Raw genomic sequence first — 21,718 nt, forward strand, 5'->3', positions numbered from 1 at the left:
CGATATGATTAACTATTTGTTCAACAACATGGTTTATTGCTGCTAATTATGCCAGTGTGATAACTGTGAGATAAAACTTGCTCTTTCCTTGGCCTAAAATGTGTTTCCTGCAGATGTACACATGGTTTAACCTTTTGCCCCATTCCTCCAATCATGCCTGAACATCACTTCAAAATTAGCTCCCCACACCTCCATCACTTCCTCAACCATTATGTTATATTTCCTTCCTAATGCATATCGTGTGCAATGATTATTTTGGGTTTTTTCTGTTTTCATTTTTATTGCCTTCCCACCCCAACCTCTACGTGCCAGACAGGGAAGTTGTCTTTCTTAAAGTCCATTGTAATCTCCGGAAAGCCCACTGCATCCAAAATGAAGAGAATACTCTCATCTTTGACTACAGTTAATAATATGGACATATCTTACTCAGGGCAATAAATACAGCATGTTCTTGAACATGTTTAACACGAGGACTCATTAAATAGAACATCAAGTAGGCTGCCTAGAGCCAGTCCCGTTAACTTGAAGACTGAGGAAAGTACATCACATTTTCCATGTTCTATTTTTATTTTTACTGTTATTGTAGAGGTCATATGCTGAGGGGTTACAGTTACATGAGTCAGGTTCAATTCTGTGTGACCTATATCTCCCCTTTCCTCGCTCTCTCTCAGTTTTCCCCTCCATCCCTACCTACAGGATAGACAGCACATTTTCCATAGAGTATCTAGAGAGTACCTCTGTTTGTATTTGTTCACTCTTTGCTCCACCTTTTCTGTGGCTCTCTCACCCTCCAAATGACAAACCAACTAACAAAACAAGACAAAAGGAAAAGAAAACCAAACCAGTAACAACAGCAACTTTAAAAAGTCTCTTGCTTCCAGGCTGGGAAGGTGGCTCAGTGGTAGAGTGCTTGCCTTGCATGCATGAGGCCCTGGGTTCGATTCCTCAGCACCACATAAGCAAAAAGAAAAAAGCTGGAAGTGGCGCTGTGGCTCAAGTGGTAGAGCGCTAGCCTTGAGCTGAAGAGCTGAGGGACAGTGCCCAGGCCCAGAGTTCAGGCCCCACGACCGGACCCCCCCCCCCCAAAAAAAAAGTCTTTTGCTTCCTTTTCCTGGAGATCATTTCATAAAATATTATTTTATATGCTCATGTGCATGTAGCTATTGAGCCTTTGAGATCCTCTTGTATGCATATCCTTCTTTGGCTTCAATAAGTGAATGTCTAGAGATCTATGTAACTCATGATGACCTCACATGTGTGTGTACATGTATACTTATATATGTATTTAATCATTCAGTATGTTTACTCTAGATTTATAAGCACATTCTGGCTACCACAAATGAGAGAAACCATGCAACCTCTGTTTCTTTGCATCTGCCATGCTCTACCTTTGACTCACGCCATAATTCCACTAAAGTCTGTGAACATTGCACTTACCCTTCTTATTTCCTCCTTCTTAATTCCAGCCTATTTTCTCCTTCTAATTCTTATTTTTCAATTGTGGCAAACTACATCTTAATCCATTTTTTATTGCTCTAACAAAGTATCTTATGCTAGATAGTTTTAAGTCAACAGAAATTAATTAAATGAGCAGAAATTAATTAGTTCAAAAGGCTTTCTTGCTATCTCCTCTTGCTGCAAAAAAGGGTTGAATTGGTACTTTTACGATATCAGTTTACCTAATCATCACTTAAAAGGCCTACGTCTCAATACTGTTACAATGGCAAGTACATTTTTCCATGAGATATCCACAATATTATATCACCAAGCTCCCAAACATCTTCATTATGCAATACTGACATTCTATACCCATTAAACCAATTGTGTTTCTTTCCCCCCCAGTCCTCAGTAAACACTATTCTATTTTTTTTGTTTGTCTAATTTTAATCACTGTAAATTTCCAGCAAGTGAACTCATATAGTTTTTGTCTTTTAATGACAGGTTTGTCACGCTGAGCAAAATGTCTTCAAAGTTTGACCATGTCATAGTGTATCTGGATTTCTTTCCTTTTAAAGTCTGAATTCTTTCATTGCAGTTTGGAGGACTTGAACTTCAGTCATCATGTTCATAGCCAAGTGTTCTCACTATTTTGTTTCTCCAACCTGTGTGGCTTCCACATTTTGGCTACTCTAATAAACAATTGACATTGTTTTTTTTTTTTTTTTTTTTTTTTTTAATTTAATTTTATTTTATTTGTGAACATACTGTACAGAGGAGTTACAGTTACATGGGCAGGTTGACATTGTTTTATAGCAGCTGCACCATTTACATTCCAGCAAGAGTACACAGAGGCCCCAGTCTTCACATCCTTGTCACCACTAGTAATGTTCCATTCTCAATAGCTTCCTCCTGTACCTGTACCTATCCTCTTCTCCTTTCTTTTCCTCTCCTCTCTTCTCCCCTTCTCTTCTATCTTGCTCTAGCTACCCTACCAACCCCACTCTCTTCTCTCCTCTTTCTTTCATTCTTTATCTTCCTTCTTTCCTTCCTTCTTTCCTTCCTTCATTCCTTCCTTCTTTCCTTCCTTTCTTCATTCTTTACTTCTTTCCTTTCTTTTTCCTTTCTTTCCATTAAAGGCATGCATTTTTCTATAACTAAGAATGGGAAAAAATTCATAACAGCCTTTTTCTATTTGTACACTTTCAGATTCATTGTGAAAATTAATATACACTAAAGAAAAGATAAACATAAAATATATTTTTAGACATTGATGAGGGTATTTTTCTTATGTAAGAGTAACTTCCACACAGTTTCATGTATTTGTCTTCTTGAATAGCTATATGGGTAGTAGCCATCTTAATGAGTGTGAAGTTCAGTAGACCAAGATCACCTAAAACATTACCATCTTTTATTCTCATATCTTTACATTGCCATTCTTCACTAATGAGAGCTGTCACCACTTCCTTTCTTCCTTGGTTAATTCCCAAAATAATTCCAATTTTTCAACCTTCATATTTTAACCTAAACCGAAAGCTCTCTCCAGAACATGTTCCAAAATAAACAAGCCTTTCCCTAGGGATGATCCCAGTATTCCCTTAAAGCTATGCAGGACTTCCACTGTTACTATCGTAAAAGTCAGAAAAATACTTCATAAACTGCTCAGAAAAGGTATGAAATTTGTAAATCCATTAATTTTTCAAAGACTTGGGTGCATCTTTTGCAAGACAAGCAAAGTACATTAGAGAACAAGTTATCACAACGCTAGCATTTCATAAATTATTTAAATATATAAGATCATAAATCAGGCACTTAAGAACAGGGCATGTAGAAACCATGAAATATTCACATAAAGAGCCATGAGGAAAACAGATTCAAAGCAGAAGCAAAAGCAATATAAACTTTATGTAATGATAATCAAGATGTATGTATACTAAATCATACGAAAAATTTAAAAATGTGAATAAGTTATTGGAGATAAAAATCTTTCACCTTAAAAAAATGAACCATATGAGATTAGGACTAAAGAGTTACTTAACAACCATCCACCAAGGCTTGTGCCTGTAATCCTAGCTGCTCAGGAGACTGAAATCTTTGAGGATTGTGGTTCAAAACCAGTTGGGAAAAGAAATTCCATGGAAGTGGAGCTGTGGCTCAAGTGGTAGAGTTCTAGGTTTGAGTGAAAAAGTTAAGGGGCAGAGGCACTGAATTCAAGCCCTAGTTCGAGAGTGAGCACACACAGACACACACAGAGAGACACACATGTGCACAGAGTTGCACACAGAGAGGTGAAATTTACAAGTGTTTTAGTACCATCTGAGGTCAAAATCCTGGAACTGGGCGTCCATGATGGCAATTGGGTGGGCTACTGGCTTTCTGCCTGTCTCTCTGGGGGCAGCCAACTTCACACATCTCTGTCACTGAAGACAATAAAGCTTGCCCCTAAATTTATTTGTCATGCTCCTGTGTGATTAAACCTCATCTTCACCCTCATTGCAATCACTGTTATCATCTCCGTGAAAAAATAACCATGTCCAGAATTGGGTATTCAAATTTACCTGAAATACATCAGCATACAATTAGCACACAAAGAATCCAGGGAATGTAGATTAAAATGCAATTGGATGATTTCACAAATAATGGTGCTAAATGTTCAACATATATTGCTTCTTTAAAGTAATGTAAGCATAATTTAAATGAAGGACATTTGTGGGGAGCACAAGACTTATACATGTCAAATGGTCTTTCTAATGTGCTACTTTCATCAAAACCATATAACATTTGAAACTATACCAAGAGGAGTAGCATTTTATCATTTCAGTAGTATTTGTAATATTATATTGATGGCTGGGATAAAACAGTTTTCAAACACATCAATGGGTAAAAACTGGGTTGTTATGAGTGAAATAGAAATTTCTGACTTCTAATTACATGCTTTTATCTATAATTGTTATTTTTATTTTAATCATATACGATATTTTAGGCTTTGATTGCAAGTACATCAATAAGTACCTTTTGCCTGGTTTAGGCAATGTTCTCTTTTTGGTTAAAGTTTAAGTAGTAAGTAAAAATCAGTAACTTTTGAGAGGAAGAATGTGACATGATTTATGTGACAAATTATAAAGTAATGAATAATTTATAGAACCATCTAGATTCCTGTCAAGGCTAATGCACATCCATTTTGATTAGAATATGTATGTGTGTGTGTGTGTGTGTGTGTGTGTGTGTGTGTGTGTGTGTATAAAATGTGAATTTCAGTGTGTGAAATCTGCCCACTGCTCTTGAGCATCCAATGAATATACTGCAATGATCAACATTTTGTGGTCTTTTACATCAAAGAATAATGGCATTCAATATGCATTATCTTCTCTTGGGTTTCAATAAATGTATTGCAGTAACATTTTATGATATATTACATTGAAGAGCAATTACACTAAAATATATCATCTTGTTCTCTGATGTTTAAACTATCCAATCATGTTAAAAACTGAATTTTATAGCTTTAATGAATACTGTTTTACAACACACTTGGGATACTTTTAGAAGTAAGAATCTAACTGTTGTCAGTTAGCACTTTTTTCTTTAGAATTATGCCAGGCTTGGAGTCTTATGTATAAGCAGTAATACTGATGTATTAGACATGAGAAGAAAAATACAAGAGAATTAGTACTGTGCCTTTCTATCTTCTATCAAAAACCATGAGTTCATTAATTTGAGCAGATCTGAAGCTTTGGCTTTCTGGCAAGCATACATGTGAATATTTTCTTACATCTTAAAGTTTACTCCTAAGTTAAAAAAATTCTCAGAATAAAAAGCTCAGATACAGTGCTTAGGATATAAGTTCAAACCCTGGGACCAGCAAACACACACATACACACACACAGACATACACACATGTATACACATACAAACACACACACACACACACACACACACACACACACACACACACACACACGCATTTACGAATCACATGTTTCCACTATTATTCCAAGAGGAACATGAGAAAGATTAAATCTGTGGTATATATTAAACTGTTTTGAGTCTTCAGCGAGGAACTTAACCAAAGCACTGGTAATATAATGCTTATAGCTGAGTTATACCAAAAACATTTAGTGACAATATGGTTGGTAAGAAAAATACTTAATTTAGCAGACCTATACTTGAAATGAAACCACATGGAACAATCTGAGTTATGGCAAAAGAATGAAAACTTGAAGCACAAATTATGCATAGAAGTATTTCAGTGAAATAGATTTTGGCATAACAGTTGTTCCTTGTCAGGTCAATAAAATCCACTTGAGTAATATTTCTCCTAGCAATATCCAGCATGTGCCAAGAGAGAGTGTTTTCTTCTCTTTGTTTTTTTGAATTCCAGCTGCTGATTAATAACTTAGGCATTTACAAACTGGGTCAATTGAGACATCTCTCCTCTCTCTCTCTGTCTCTCTCTGTCTCTCTGTCTCTGTCTCTGTCTCTCTCTTTCTCTGTCTCTCTCTCTCTCAACATTTGACAAAGTTGGGCCAAGTATAATTCCTATTTCATTTAAAATTAATGTGTATTTGTGGCTTATCAACACTTCTCTAAATCCATTTTGAACTTAGTTTTGCTCATGCTCAGACCACATTACTCTCCTTTTGAATAAGTGTATCTTGTAGATATGATCCAGGGCCAACAGAATTACCCAGTAAGCTATTATTTTGTGTGTAGTCTTATAAGCTTTTGTTAAACTACCAAAGATTATTTCTTTATAAAAAGTAATAATATATTTCAATATTTGAATAGCATCTTCAAAATGAGAAAATAGTTTCTAATGTTTCAATTAGGAAATTTGAACAGTAAAAAACTAGATATAATATATGTAATAAAATATATACCTATATTATAGTATAAATTAGCCTTTATTCACAAATACTCCTCAATGTTGCCCATTTTTAAGTTACGTTCAACTCACAAAAAGTGTTCCCATTCCTAAGTTAGCTTCATAACTAGTATTATTTTATTTTCTTTCTCTTTCCTCCTTTTCTCACACATATGGCAAGTATATCGTATACATATATATGTATCCTATGCATATCTATATATATATATGTATATTTGTCTGTACACATGCCATATTTGTGATTATAAATTTCAATGATGCCTCATACAAAATACAGAATTTTAAAACATCTTTGTATCAAACCCAGGTTAACATTGCCATTTTACTTCAAATTTAAGGCTTATAAATCTAATTCTTTTTTATCTAATCCTATTCTCATCTCTCTTCCCTGAGCTTTCCATTTTCTACATCATTAATAGTCATCACTAGATTGTCTGTAAATTTTGTATAAGCCTTTGCTTAGCTTGACATTTTTATTTTCACTTATATTTTGTGTGTTGTTAACATCATAGCTTTATTGTGTCATTTACAATACGAAGGGTTTCAAATATAATATATATGTATACTACACATAAATCTATATTTTCATACATGCCAGCATAGCTAAAATATTGTTACATATGTTAACCTAGAACTTTAATAGCTTAAATGTTGCTTGTATTTTAGATCCGCATTTTATTTTTGTCTCAAGTTTAACCTAAGAAAGTAGAATATTTCCATCTAATTATTTATTCTAAATGTTTCCATGTTGGTTTGAATTTTAATATTCTATTCCATACTGATTACTTGATTGATCATTCCATAAGACATATAAACATTATAGCTTTATATGCCTTTTTTCTCCATTAGCCAAATTTTCCCCCTCCAACTGTCAGTGCTATGTATATATTTTTATACTCTCAATTATTTTCCAATTGAAAAATCAATTGAGATTCTCATTTAAACTGAAATTACAAAACTGAAATCATGGAACCAGTTTGGAAAACGTAAGACCTATGACCGCAGCCAATTTCACTACCTTTATTTCCATCTTCTTTGCTTTCAATAATATTTAATGATGTACCTCTCATTTCTCTGTGTAAGCTCATTTTTTGTCCACTAGAAGGAAAATTTTTGTTATAGTAATCTTGAGTGCTCAGGAACATTTAAAGTCCATTCTTTATGCTACTAGATTGAACATTGTTTGTCTTAGTGTTCCAGAGATGAGAAGAGGTGAAAGAAGCCAGCTCAGATGAAGTGACAGGGAGCAAAGGCAGTAAAAGGACATTCCGTAAAGGATTCTCACTGACAATGTTGGAAAACAATCTTCCAGTGTGGATAAGAGACGTTCAGAAGAGGAAGTGAAGGGAAAGGAGCCTGCTCAGGTGTCTTGGGGACAGGGGAATCATTGTAACTGCTATATCCAGTAGAGTAGGAGAGTGCAGGAGAAATGGCAAGGGCTTTACAGGAGCTGGAGAAAAGGGGGATGATATTATGTGTGGCCTGAGCCAATATACACAGCCATAACAAATGAAATATAAGCCAGACTCAGAAAGATAAGTATCTCATGTTTTGTCTTACATGTGGAATGTACAATATACAAATAAGGACATGAGGGCAGGAAGGGCAAGCTCAGGAAGGGCCATTAGTGGGAGTGAGACATTACCAGAGGGAAGAATGTGATCAAAGTGTGTTATATATTTACATGAAAATAGAATGACAAGATCTACTTACATTGACAAAACAATGTCATGAGGAGGAATAAGCAATAGTAAGGACAAATGTGATCTCTACATATGTTGGAAATATCGCAATGAAAACATGGTGCACAATTAATGTGTGCTAATAAAATTTAAAGGAAGAAATATAAATTTGAAAAATGCATCAAAGTGATAGTTTGATAGATATGTAAATAAAGAGTAGATAGATGAGAGACACATGGACAGAGAGGTCAGCCTTTTGTGTTGTGTTATGTTGTGTTATGTTGTATTGTATTGTTTTATGGTTCTTAGGGTCCTTGGAAAGGTCTGTATGTTCCCATAGAGTCTCATAAACCTGCAACTGGTAACTTCAATATCCAGCCAATCTACCAGGGACTTTACAATAAAATAATTTCCAAATCCAATTATTTTGAGTAGGGTAAAATGGTCTGAGAACAGAAACGAAATCTAATGAAGTGAAGATAAGGGCTCTGGCCAGAGTGTGACTGAGACTGCATCACTATTAAAATGATTTCCCAGGCAACAAGTACAAACAACAAAGCACAGTGACACCAACACAAAGGACCATGAACTTTACCAGGCTTAGACTTTATTGGGTACTGCCATGAGAAGAGGAGAAATTATTGCTGTGTTGTGAAGGAGAGACTAGCAAAAAATACAGACCCAGCTGGCTCAATTCTCCACAAAAATATTTCAACTTCTGCCTTTGATTAGGGTGACCATTTTACCATTAAAATAGGAATAAATTTAACAATAAACATAGGACATCATAAATATGGCACTTTTATATTAATAGCTGAGTAAAATAATTGCTAATTTCCTGATGACATACATGTAGGGAGATGAAAATTCGAATCATTTTAGAAGCATCTTTACAATTACAATTGTCGTTGCTGAATTTGTACTTGTTGAGACTGCCCTTTAACTGGGCTAAGTGAATTCTATTTTAATTGAAAAAAAAACTCTTCTTGACTAGGAGAAATGAATAAAGAGAATTCCAAAATTTTGAACACCTTTCCTTAGATTCAGTCATCTGTAACTGGTAAATTAAGGAGTTCATTTCCCTCAAGTCCACCTCAATTAGAATAGAAGGAACATAGCAATATAAAAAGTTATAACCCAATGAAAGTGGATGTAACTGGTTTTCATGTCTAAATGTAGTACAGTTCTTTTAACCCTGCTATATCTAAATTAGTAAAAAAGTTTGCCAAGCAGGGGTGGCTCACGCCTGTAATCCTAGCTACTCAGGAGGCTGAGATCTGAGGATCACAGTTCAAAGCCAGCCTGGGCAGAAAAGTCCATGAGACTCTTATCTCTAATTAACCATCAGAAAATGGGAAGTGGTGCTGTGGCTCAAGTGGTAGATTGATCTCCTTGAGCTGAGGAGCTCAGGGACAGCTCCCAGGCTCAGAGGTCAAGCTCCACGACCAACAACAACAAAAAGTTCATGGAATCCTTTCATAGTTGCAGCAACTTGCAAAGATGCTCACTGCAGAGTAGGCACTCTATTTATTGAATTAATTAATACATTTTATCCATTTGACTAATTATGGAAAACATTTCATAACTTTGTTCTAATTTGGCCAGATGTAAATGTTTTCATTAGATTTTTTTTCCAAAAGACAGACTTGGTATTTTAGAGCAGTTTTATGGCCACAGAAAAATTGAGCAAGAACTATGAATTCTTTATTTGCTACCTGGTCCTTCAATATTGCTCAGAGAAAGTATTGAACCTGCCACACTGAGACACCATCATCATCAAAATCCATAGCTTCCACTACAGTAAACTTGATGTTACACATTCTGTGGCTTTTGGTAAATGTCATACAATGTGATGGATAGACAGATAGATAGGTAGATAGATAGATAGATAGATAGATAGATAGATACATAGATAGATAGACAGAAGCACTATTATCAAGTAAAAAATTGCTTCAACATTCTAAAACTCCCACAAGACTTATCTACTTATTCCTCCCTCTCTCTGATCCCTGTCAATCACTGATGTTTTTGCCATCTCCCTAATTGTGCCATTTTCAGTTTGTCATAGTTGGAAACATACAACATATAGTCTTTCTCATTGGTGTCATTCACTTGGTATATTGCACATGAGCATCTTCTGTATCTTTTTGTGTCTTTATGGATCATTTCCTTTTTTACAATAAAGACTTTTCCTCCTTTTGGAACAGTTTTAAGTTCACAGTAAAATTGTCTCTGATGTGATGCTCAGATGATTAGTAATCTCAACTATGGTCTGTAGACTCCCAAGCCATTTATTATTGTTGTTGTTATTATTATTATCTTCTCCAGTTCTAAACTTCACCAACACACACCCACACACACACACACACAAACACATACTCTTTTACCACTTCCTTCTATTTGATTTTCTTCTTTTTTTTAAATTGTGAAAATACTGTACAGAGGGGTTACAAGTACATGGGCAAGATAATGAGTACATTTCTTATCAAGCATTGTAGCCTCCTCCTTTGTTTCCCCTTCCCATCCCATCTTCCCCTTCCCCTTATCTCCCCACCCAATCCTCCCCCCCCCCACCAAAGTTGTAAAGTTCGTTATAAGATTATTTCTTTGTTGCTTTGTATGTCCCTCCCCCACAGTATAACCCCTGCTTTCACTGTATTTGATGTCGGTATAATTTGTGGAGGGGAAGGGGAAAAACAATCGTTTAAATAGGGATACAGGTGGACCATTGCAACAATGAGATGTATAAGTCATTATGTTGATTTTCTTTTTTATATCTTCTCTTTTCTTTCATGTGAGACAAGATCTGGTCTCCTCCCAAAATGCTGAGATTATAGTTATGTGCTGCCTCAGCTAACTCCCATTTGATCTTTCTATTTCACACATTCAAATACCTGTTCTGTGCCCCCAAATTACTTAGGAATGAGAAAATATACCAAGGATTAAATCTCCATAAAAGAATGTCACTTTGATAAAGTTTAAGTTATAAAAGGCAGGAAGAAAGAAAACAAAATAAAAGCTCGATAAATACATCAAAAGTCAGGATAAATTCTATGGATGAATATAGTCAGGGTAAGTCCTAGAACAAAGATAAGTACTATGAAGAAAATAAAGAGGCCTTTTAAGATAATGGGAAAAATGTTTCATTTTCATTGGATGGTCAGAGATGTGAGATATTAATATACTGACATCATGGTCTGTCAGTAATGGATTAGAAACTTAACATCTCCTAAAATTTATATATATATACACACATATATACATATATACTTTTGGTTAAATGATAGGCTAAAATTCATTTCTCTATTATATTCCTGATAGGCCAGCAGAAGTTTTGTTGCTGTTTTGTTTTGTTTTATCTACTCAGGAAGGAAAAAAAGAAATTGATTCTGAAGGTAATGCTTAAGAGTTATTGGCAATGTGAAACTGGAAATCATATTAAATAAACACTTCATATTCAAATTAAAACCCATTTTTCTAGTTTATCCATAGAGTAGATTTTTCTTACCTATGCATGTTTTTAATATCAGTTTTTGGTTATTTGGAAAATACTCTTTTCTTGAGTTTTCAAAATACACACCTTCCAAAGACTGAAACCATTTATTTCTGCATTAAGAAGTCAAAATCTATTATCAATAGCAAATATTTGCTATTTTTCTTGACATGGAGGTTCACATTCAGGAAAATGGTCTATCAGATACCTAAGCATAACAACTAGTTTCAAGCTATTTTGTTTGTAAAATAGAAGTGATGTTTGATAACAAATACCTTATTTGTTTGCAACCCCATCACACCAGTGTTTTCCCCTTAAAAAATTATCACATTACATTACACAGCTGAGTGATTTAGGCAGATGACCATTTCTCATGTAGGATATTAAAAAGATGATATTACCTAGGAGCAAGATTTAATAAAATTAATACTTGTGACTATTCAAGGATCAAGAACATTCTCCCATAAAAGTGGCATTGTGTTGTTTTTTTAAAAAATTTTTTATCAAGGGGTATAGCAGGAAAGACTACAAATAACTTGCAGCCTAGTCTGGTGCCACTAAAGTGCTAGAATTTTTACCCACCATTGTTATTTCAACATCAGAGTAAATGCGGAAACAATGCAAAAGGAAAATACTGTCTTATTATGACTATGAATGTGCTTCTGACCTTGTGAATTCCATGGAAAGATCATGATAGGGGAATATTTCCCAACTATAATTCTTGTGATGTCTCTCGCTTCACTTTGCCATTATTTCCCATGGAGAATTTTAAGTCAAACTTTGCAACCTGGAATTTGAACTTTGCACAAGCTTCTATTAATGTTTCTGTACATTCATGTGTTCTCTAGGCGAACTAGTTCTTGACCATTGAAGCTCTTGTTAAATTTTTTCTACAAATTCCAGTTTTTGCATCTTTCAAATTGTTGATGGGTAGCCCCTGCCTAGTTTTCAAATTCCAACTCAAGGGACCTTACATATGGTTGGTGTTCAAGAAATACTTGTTAAAGTAACAAGTAAGAGTAACTTGTTTACAGATTTTACCACAGCTACTATATGAGACTGCTGGATAAAGTTGGGGTTAATGTCTTTGTTCCCTGAATAAATTCTTTTTTCATTATGAGACTTATTTGGGAACAAAGCATTTAAATTCACTGTGATCTGAACAACCAATATATTCCACTTAATATTCTCAGACTTCTCTGAAATCTATTGACTGAAAGCACAAGATAAAAAAAAAAAAACAGTTGAAATGTATAGAAGAAAATGGATTCACGTTTTGTATGAAGGTATGTTGAGGCTATAATACCATGGATTTAGTTTCCTGACATATCCAGTAAATTACTCAAAGCAAAGCAAACTCTTTAAGCTTGATCATCTCAATGTTTTCCTTCTGATTTTGACTTAATGTTTTATGGATTATATTGAAGTAGAATAGATTATCCAATTCCCACTCTTAAATCACTTAATGCCAATGTTTACTTAACCTAAGAACAAGTTACTTGCACTTCTATAAATTGTGCTTCTATAAATTTCAGAGAACCAGTTTCTTTTCACAGGAAAGCTTTTGAAAAACATAGCAGGTCAAAATTAGATGATGGTTTAGCTCAATTTTCCATTCATCTGTTTAAATTGGAATGAAATCTCACCTTGTTCTATGAGGAATAAGATGTGTGCCTTACTTGGCAGCAGTTAAGAATGAATTCCTCTTTTACTGTCTCTAGGTCATTGAGAAATGTACATCTCCAGATAAAATACTATTTATAATGGATACCTTAATTACTTACTGACACAATCATAATGCCAAATCAACTAGTTAATTCTATGCAAGGCTTTGCTCTTTTATAAATGATTTCATGTGGATATTCTTTGTACTATTCCTTAAGTAGAAGACACTTTTATATAAAATATCATTTTTTGTGTTTGATTGAAGCATGGAAAATTGAAATAGATACTATACAAGATAAAAAAGTTAACAATTAAATCAAGAAACATATCTGGCAGTAGTAACTCCTCCAACTAGGTTATTATAGTTTACGTCATTTTCTGAGCAGTGACAGTATCTGGTTTTTGTTGAAGGAGTCATGAATAACTTGAGAGAAGGGGGAAGGGAAAACTAATAGAGTGGAAATATATGGAAATTTCTGAATTAATCTGGTAGCTTAATGTTTGTGCCTGCCATGTTATATTTTTATGAGCCTTCTTCATTTCTTACATTATTCAGTGAGTTTTCCAAAAGTACAGACTTGTGTGGATTGGAATCAGGTAAAATATCGTGTTAAACTGATACTCTTTGGTCTTACGTGACTGTACAACTGTGTTTTTTATTGTTTTTCTTTGGCTGTCTTTTATTTTGGCTATAAATATTTTTATAATGTTTTGCCTAGTTGGGTACACAATGAATGATCTCATTTTTGAATGGCAAGATGAAGCACCCGTACAGGTTGCAGAAGGACTCACTTTGCCCCAATTTCTGTTGAAAGAAGAAAAAGATTTACGATACTGCACTAAACATTATAATACAGGTAGAAGTGACATTATGCTTACTTACACTTAATGACTGTAATTTTATGATAGTCAAATGCTTCTTAACTGCAAATCTAGGTTAATAATTAAGTGTAACTCAGTGTTTCCCAAATAAAAAGGAAACCAGATGGATTTGATCATATGGATGCTTTGACTCGTTGTGTACTGTTATATAATTACTTTATATGGGCACTTGGAAATGCTTGGAAATTTAATTATATTGGCATATATTTGTGAAAGGCCCACATTTATGGAATAGTAATTTTTCTAAAAATGTTCCTTTTTGTTTCTATGAAAAATACATTTAACCATTCTTAGGCAGTAAACGCTATATGCTAACAACATTTTTTAAAAAAATCTTTGTTTTTTTGTGTTCATTTGCCTGAATTTTCCTTTAGGTCCTATTTTCATGTATTTCAGAACATTTTTGTCTAAGCGCCTACTGTTCAGACTGACACAGGAGCCCTGTGCTCTGAGTGCTCATCAGGCATTGTTGCAAACACCATGCATTAAGAGATTCAGTGAGATATTTTTCCAAGCATGAAATTCAGTCACTTCTCTTAACTAATATATGCTATTCCCACAATGCCTGTGTTGGCTCTATAACCTATTCCTATGCATTCCATTAAGCAGTACATTATTGAAATAGCTCTCCAGTGCAGTGAGGGCCTGGTCTGTCACTGCATCGACTGCTGCTCTTACCATTTCATGACAGGAAACTGCTTTAGCCTGGCCTCTTGCACTTTTTCAGAACTGCAATCTGACCTTTCCCGATACCAGGTCTTGAGTTGTTAGTCATTCTTTCCCTAATTCACCATTTCAGATCCAAACATCATTGTCATTTTTACCACCCTGAAGAGAGGATTTATCTGTCTTATGAAGGGGTTCAAAGTTAAGTATCTCAATACAAAGATAAAGGTCAGGCAAGTCAACAGCTGTATTTTTTTCTCAGCCCTCTATAATCAGTTGGATTAATAAACTCTATTTTAAGGAAAAGCTGAATGAAATCTCTACATCTGAGCTAAGGGACATATTAGTTTCTTAGAAATGTCATAACCAACAATCACAAATTTAGAGATTTAAACCAATAGAAATGTATGCTTGCATAGTTCTGGAGGCTACAAATCTTATATCAGACATTCAGCAGAGCAGTATATTCTGTAGAGATGCAAGGAAAAAATGTTTTCTCCCTTCTCCTAGCTTTCTATTTCTTTGAAATCCTTGGCTTTTACATACCTCAGTTTAGTCTCTGCCTCCTGAGTAGGATGATGCTCTGTAGTGTATTTCTCTGAAGCCAGTCTTCCCTTTTAGGAGGACACCAGTAATATTAGATTAAGGCTTTAACTTCATTTCATCTACAGAAAAAAATAACCTACATCATTTCCAAATAAGGCCCTATTCTCAGATTACAGGGAGACATAAATTTTAGGTAGATACACACAATCTAGAACAATAGGTGAAGGTGGAACCCTCACTTCGGAATGAATTTTGGTTTTACAGGGTCTCAAAACCCTGTATCAGCATAAAGTAAATCTATGTGCTTCCTTATTTCAGCTTAGAAGAATGAGCTTATGCTTATGAATATTTACCATAAGCAAAACTGGACAAACAGAATAGGAGTTCAAAATACAATGACCAGTCCCGTTTATGTAAGATTATTTGGTACTTTGCTCAAGCAAGTACATGGTTAATTTGCCTCCTACAAAAAGCTTCTATAACACAAGGGAATCATCTGTTAATTATTTTCTAATAATAGGCCCAGATATCACATAGTTGTCAGGTTCCTTATACATACACAACCCCCCCCCAAAAAATATCAGGATATTTATATGTATATATATGAACCATACTTATAAAAATAAACCCTTTCCTTCTGTTTCCTTGAAGTTAAAATTTCCCATACAAACAAAATCTTTGTTCAGTTAATTTATCATTCGAAACATCTTTTTCAGTTATGTATTTCAAAGCTACTTTATCTGCCTCCTGATAATCTCTCCAAAATCTTTCTTCTTCTTAACTGGTAGTCTCTTGCCATGATAAGTAGGTCATTGATTTAAAGAGAGGGAGTCCAATTTATTTACTTTTCTCTTCAGAACCACACATAATAATACTACACACATACACGGATATACAAGACACGGGAACATCCACATGCACACACACATATGAATAATGGTATATAACTGCATGTGTTTTTCCTTCCCAGCAATGTACTTTAAAAAATATGTTTAAAGCTGGATGCCAGTGGCTCCTGCCTGTAATCCTAGCTACTCAGGAGACTGAGATCTCCAATAAGAGACCTTAAACTACCAATTAACTATGCTTCCTCCTCCCCCCAAAACAACATTAAGCAAAAAAAGCTAAGGGACCATTCTTAGGACATGAGTTCAAGTCCTAGTAAGGAACAAAGATAAACAGATAGATAGATAGACAGACAGACAGACAGACAAATATATAGATAATAACAATGGAAGCTACCATTCCCTGGGCTCGTGAAGCTTTGTTAAGATTTTTAACACTCATCTTGGAATCATATATATATCATATCATATATATATCATCTACCTTGACTCAGTGCCATTATGTTAGATCCAAGTCATATGAATAGAAGATTCACACCAAAGTCTACCTAGCAACACAACAGCAATTTTCCTGGACAAGCTCTTTGACAATTTTCTTTTCTGGTGGGACCAGGCAACATTACTTACAAACCTCTGATTTCATCTTTCTCAAAATGACTACCCCAAAAAGAGAATAAGCCAAGAATTTGATTATGTAGAGAATAGTTGCTTTAAGGGGAGGTAATAATGGAATATAGATTATAAGGTAAGGTGAAAGGAGATGATCAAAATGTCAATTTAATATTTATAATTTACTCTTTTTATTTAACATAATTAACAAAAAGATAATGAGACACACGAGCACATATATGTTAAATAGAATTAATGTGTAATAAGACACATCTCCTTTTGCTTGTATTATTGTTTAAGAATTCCTTACTCAATTGTACTTATCCCTTAGAATTTTAAAGCAAATGTAAAGATTTCTGAAATAAATGCTGAAGGTATTTGTCTGGTGCATGTAGAAACACCAGAAATTAGTAAATAAGATTTTTGTATTATAAATATGCAATCCCCTGTCTACTTCAGAAGCAATTGTTAGAAACGTGGAAAAACTGGATCTTTGAGTATAGGCATTTAATGATATTACAGTTTTTTGCATATATAGGTATATGTGTATATGTATCAATATACATTATTACGTTCTTCTAGATGCTAACGAAAAGAAACTTTTAAAACCATTAACAAATTTGAATACATGCTTGGGAGGATCTCTGTTTTAGAGAAAAAGAATTTTTTCAACAATACAAATGAACTTGTGCTGTTCGGTGCTATAACAAGACCTGCTTTTCCCTCATTGAGGCCTTCTTTTACATCGATTAGGAAAGTTCACATGTATAGAAGTGCGATTCCATCTGGAACGACAGATGGGTTACTACCTCATCCAGATGTACATTCCAAGTCTCCTGATTGTCATTCTATCCTGGGTTTCCTTCTGGATCAACATGGACGCAGCCCCAGCCAGGGTGGCTTTGGGAATAACCACCGTGCTGACCATGACCACCCAGAGTTCAGGATCACGGGCTTCCTTACCAAAGGTAAATGCATAGGAGGAACATATACATAGCAGCTCAGGTGTTCAGAAAGTTATCATTACCAGGCTTGTCACGTACATTTCAGTAGCATCAATTCTTCATGACTTATTTTAAAAGTAGCGTGTTGCCAATGGAGAAAACATCTAAAATCTGGTAAAAAAAAAAAAAAAAAATCACGCATAGAAGAAATGTAGATCTTTAAGATGTCCTACTACTCAAGAGATATTCGTGCTTAGTTGCTTCCTGGTAGGTGCTTTTAATCATGGCACACATTTGTTGAATTTGCAAATTGTAATGGTGATTTCATTTCTGTGGCCCATGTCATTATAGATTCAGGATGTTGGGACTGGGAATGTGGCTCAATGGTAGAGTGTTTGCCTAGCATGCATGAAGTCCCAGGTTTGATTCCTCAGTACCACATAAACAGGAAAAAGCCTGAAGTGGAGCTGTGGCTCATGTGGTAGAGCACTAGCCTTGAGCAAGAAGCTCAGAGACAGTGTCCAGACCCTGAGTTCAAGCTCCATGACAAGCAAAAAAGAATGAGCATTTGCTTTATGAATCATAGTCTCCTAGGAATGGTGTGGCTTGATGCTTGAAGGCTGAATTCATATGAGACAGCATGTATTTGCAAACCCATGTCAATTTCTGACAAAACTGAAGAAATTTGCATTCATCCTTTGCAAACAGATGCACATTTAACACAGCACTAGAATAAGACAGAAGAGGAGCAGCCAAGCATAGTGGCACAAATCTGTAATCTTAGTGAACAGAAAGATAGAAATTAGGGAATCTAGATCCTAGCCTAGACAAAGACAAGTTGAGATTCTATTCCAACCAATGTTTGGGCCCAGGGTGTCCCTGTCATTCCAGCTCTAGTGAGGAACACAATGTCTGGGGACAATGCTGTATGCCCACAATTCTCAGCAACACAAGGGAACACAGCAGCTCAGGCTGGCCCTGTAAACACTACCTCAAAAATAACTTAAGCAAGAAGAAGTTGGAGACATGATTAAGCAGTAGGGCTCCTGACTAGCAAACTTGAGGCCTTGGGTTCAATTTCCGGTACCAAAGGAGACAATGAAAGAATTTTCTTTGTTAAAGTGTTTCATAAGTAAGTTGACACTTTGTGTCAAGCAAATCACTGTACAAGAAGCACGGTGATGGTGATTGATGAAGATGATGATGATGATGATGATGATGATGATGATACTAGTAATGGTAATAGAACATAAATGTAGAAGGGTGACTTTGTGGGAAAGGATCAACAACAGAAAAGGGAGAGGGGAAAAAAGGGTTAACTAGGAAGTGAAGGGGATCTAAGCACATGACATGTAATTTGATTCTCTCTGCCTTAGTTTCATTGGTGTTCTATAACAAGATACCAAAATCTACACATGAGACACTTAATAACTATACTGAAACCTGGTGGCCATCATTTTAACCAATGGATGGACATTTTATGTGTCCTGCTCTAATACATTGTGAAGAAAAGGGAACTCGTGGGGAATTCTTACTAAAAACAGATGGCAAAAACACTAATGTCACTAAAAATAAGGAAAGACTGGGCAAAGATTCCACAGAATGAAGACTGAAAAGATATAATACCAAATTGCAAATATAACCCTACATTAAGACCTGGGATGGATTTTTTTTTAAGTAGTTTTGAATAAAAATTGTCATTCTTAGGGAAAATGATAAAATAGGAATGAGATGTTAGGATTAAATGGAAAGATATATCCAATGTTAAATTCCAGATTTTATTGAAAAAATGATACCATGTCTGGAAATTATTCTTGCAATGCTCAGCAGTGGTATACATACCTGTAGGACTATATATATTATATAAATTTTTTGCTCTCCTATCCTTGTTGTCAAGTTATATAGTTCAATTTTTACACACATATACATATATATGTACATATACCTATACAAATACGTCATGATATTTGCAGTAAGATAGTAATGACTGAGCAGCTTGGGAATTCAATTCCCATTCTTCTAAACGTGTCTAAATACCTCAGTAGATAACAAATAACAATGACTATTCATTTTAAATTCACTGAAATAAAATTATCTTCATCAAATGGATAAATAAAATTATAAACTACAAGTATTTAAATTAAAAATTAATGGAAAATAAAACAAAAATCCTTTTTAAAAGTAAAATTAAATATAGATGTATGTATATATGAGTTCATGACTAAGTAATAATATAAAGAGTTTACAAAGACCTTACAATTCCATAAGTCAGGTTATGAGTATAATGTTTCTTTTTTTGGGGGGGGGTGTCTGGTCGTGGGGCCTGAACTCTGGGCCTGGGTGCTGTCCCTCAGCTCTTCAGCTCAAGGCTAGCACTCTACCACTTGAACCACAGCGCCTTTTTGGCTTTTTTCTTTTTGCTTATGTAGTGCTGAGGAATCGAACCCAGGGCCTCAGACATGCAAGGCAAGAACTCTACCACTGAGCTACCTTCCCAGCCCAATGTTTCTTGATTTATGTCATCCCTTTCATCAATCTCCCCTAACTTTCCTCCTTCCATGCCTCCTCTCAAGTTATGTAGTTTGATTTTTGCATAATGTGCATTGAAGATGATGATTGTTCTATCTCACTCTTCCCCCTCCCTTTTGCTTTCTCCTCAAAAAAAACGAGTAAAATTCTATTTTTAGCTTGTGTTTCATCTCTGAGTTAGTGTCTCCTTTGAAAAACAATAACAAAATATAAAAAAGTCTTAAAAGTTTGACTAATCCTTATAATTCCCAGAAATAAAAAGTTGTTAAGGGGAAAAATAGCCTTGCTTTCATCGTTGTAAACGCAATTTTGTTCCCAAAGGAAATAACAATGTGAGTCATTGTCTCCCTCTATCTTCTCTCTGAGCTAGGTTTCCTATGTCAAAGCTATCGACATCTGGATGGCAGTTTGCCTCCTTTTCGTGTTTTCAGCACTTCTGGAATATGCAGCTGTGAACTTTGTCTCAAGGCAGCACAAAGAGCTCCTGCGATTTCGACGCAAGAGAAAAAATAAGGTAAGAGAGTCAACACGATGGTTTGGCGGGGTATCATTTTTCATTGGAGAGTGGCTGTAGACTGTTTATAGGACAGGAACTAGGGCTGAGAACAAAGTATCAAATTAGATTCAAAGAGAAAATGGTACCCCTTTATGCTTTAAATAGCATCAAGTGATAGGAGTGTTTTTCCCTCAGTATGCCTCAAGAAACAGCACTCTTCACATCTCTTGCAATGTTAGAGTGTTTCTGATAGTTATATTTTTTATATGGCATCAAATATAACTATTAAAATTGTTCCTCTTGTTGAACTCATGTCTTTGTTTCCACAACATAGTATGTATTTCTTTACTCCATGATGATAACTTCATACTGACTCAAGCATATGCTTAAGCATATTTTCATATTCTTAATCTAGTTGTTCTGAAACCCTAGGAGAAACACAATGAAGTGCTGTGGTTGCGTTATAATCATCTAATCAAAGAAAATTGAACCTATAAGAAAATTTATCTAGAATATGATTAGGAGACCATTAGATGTAACCTATGGAATATAAGTAACCTCCTAGCTGAATAAGAAGTTACGAATAAGGTTGTTTCCATCTACAAAGACCTGCAATGGCATTGTCCATTAGAGACGTGTATTATTATTATTATTATCTTTAAGTAATTGTACAAAGGAGGTCCCATTTAACAAAGCAGCTGACCTGTGTTACCCCATGCATCATGCTCACCCCTCTTCAACCTGCCCCTTCTTTTACTTTTCTCATTTTTGTGGTATGTACCATGAATTATTTCCCACTTTCCTCTTCATCCGTCTACCCCTCTCCCTTTGGTCTCACCCCGCCCCCCCCCCCCATCTTGCAAGAATCTATTGCCTGGGGCTTGTTTTGTTGGACCATAACTGTGAGGCACATGTTTTTGACCAACTCTTTTTCATTTTTTTATAACGAGTTATTTCAATAATAGATCTATGGGTTTGTTTCCTCAAATATGAATATACCAACTGATATCTTAAAAGAAAATAGATTTTTCACACCAAGAAT

At 35.0% G+C, this 21,718-nt stretch overlaps 1 protein-coding gene across 2 annotated transcripts in view; it reads left to right on the forward strand.

The window, feature by feature from the left end:
* The window catches only part of Glra3 (glycine receptor alpha 3), a 119,419-nt gene that overhangs the window by 82,878 nt on the left and 14,823 nt on the right, over positions 1–21,718 (forward strand). For both annotated transcript variants that reach the window (XM_042701501.1, XM_042701506.1), the window contains exons 6-8: positions 13,879–14,016; positions 17,461–17,675; positions 20,551–20,694. In XM_042701501.1, the coding sequence (XP_042557435.1) occupies positions 13,879–14,016; positions 17,461–17,675; positions 20,551–20,694 (497 nt within the window). The remainder of the gene's footprint in view (positions 1–13,878; positions 14,017–17,460; positions 17,676–20,550; positions 20,695–21,718) is intronic.

The sequence above is a fragment of the Dipodomys spectabilis genome, unplaced genomic scaffold, assembly GCF_019054845.1.
Source record: "Dipodomys spectabilis isolate Male_0828 unplaced genomic scaffold, ASM1905484v1 ptg000009l, whole genome shotgun sequence".
NCBI classification, from domain to species: domain Eukaryota; kingdom Metazoa; phylum Chordata; class Mammalia; order Rodentia; family Heteromyidae; genus Dipodomys; species Dipodomys spectabilis.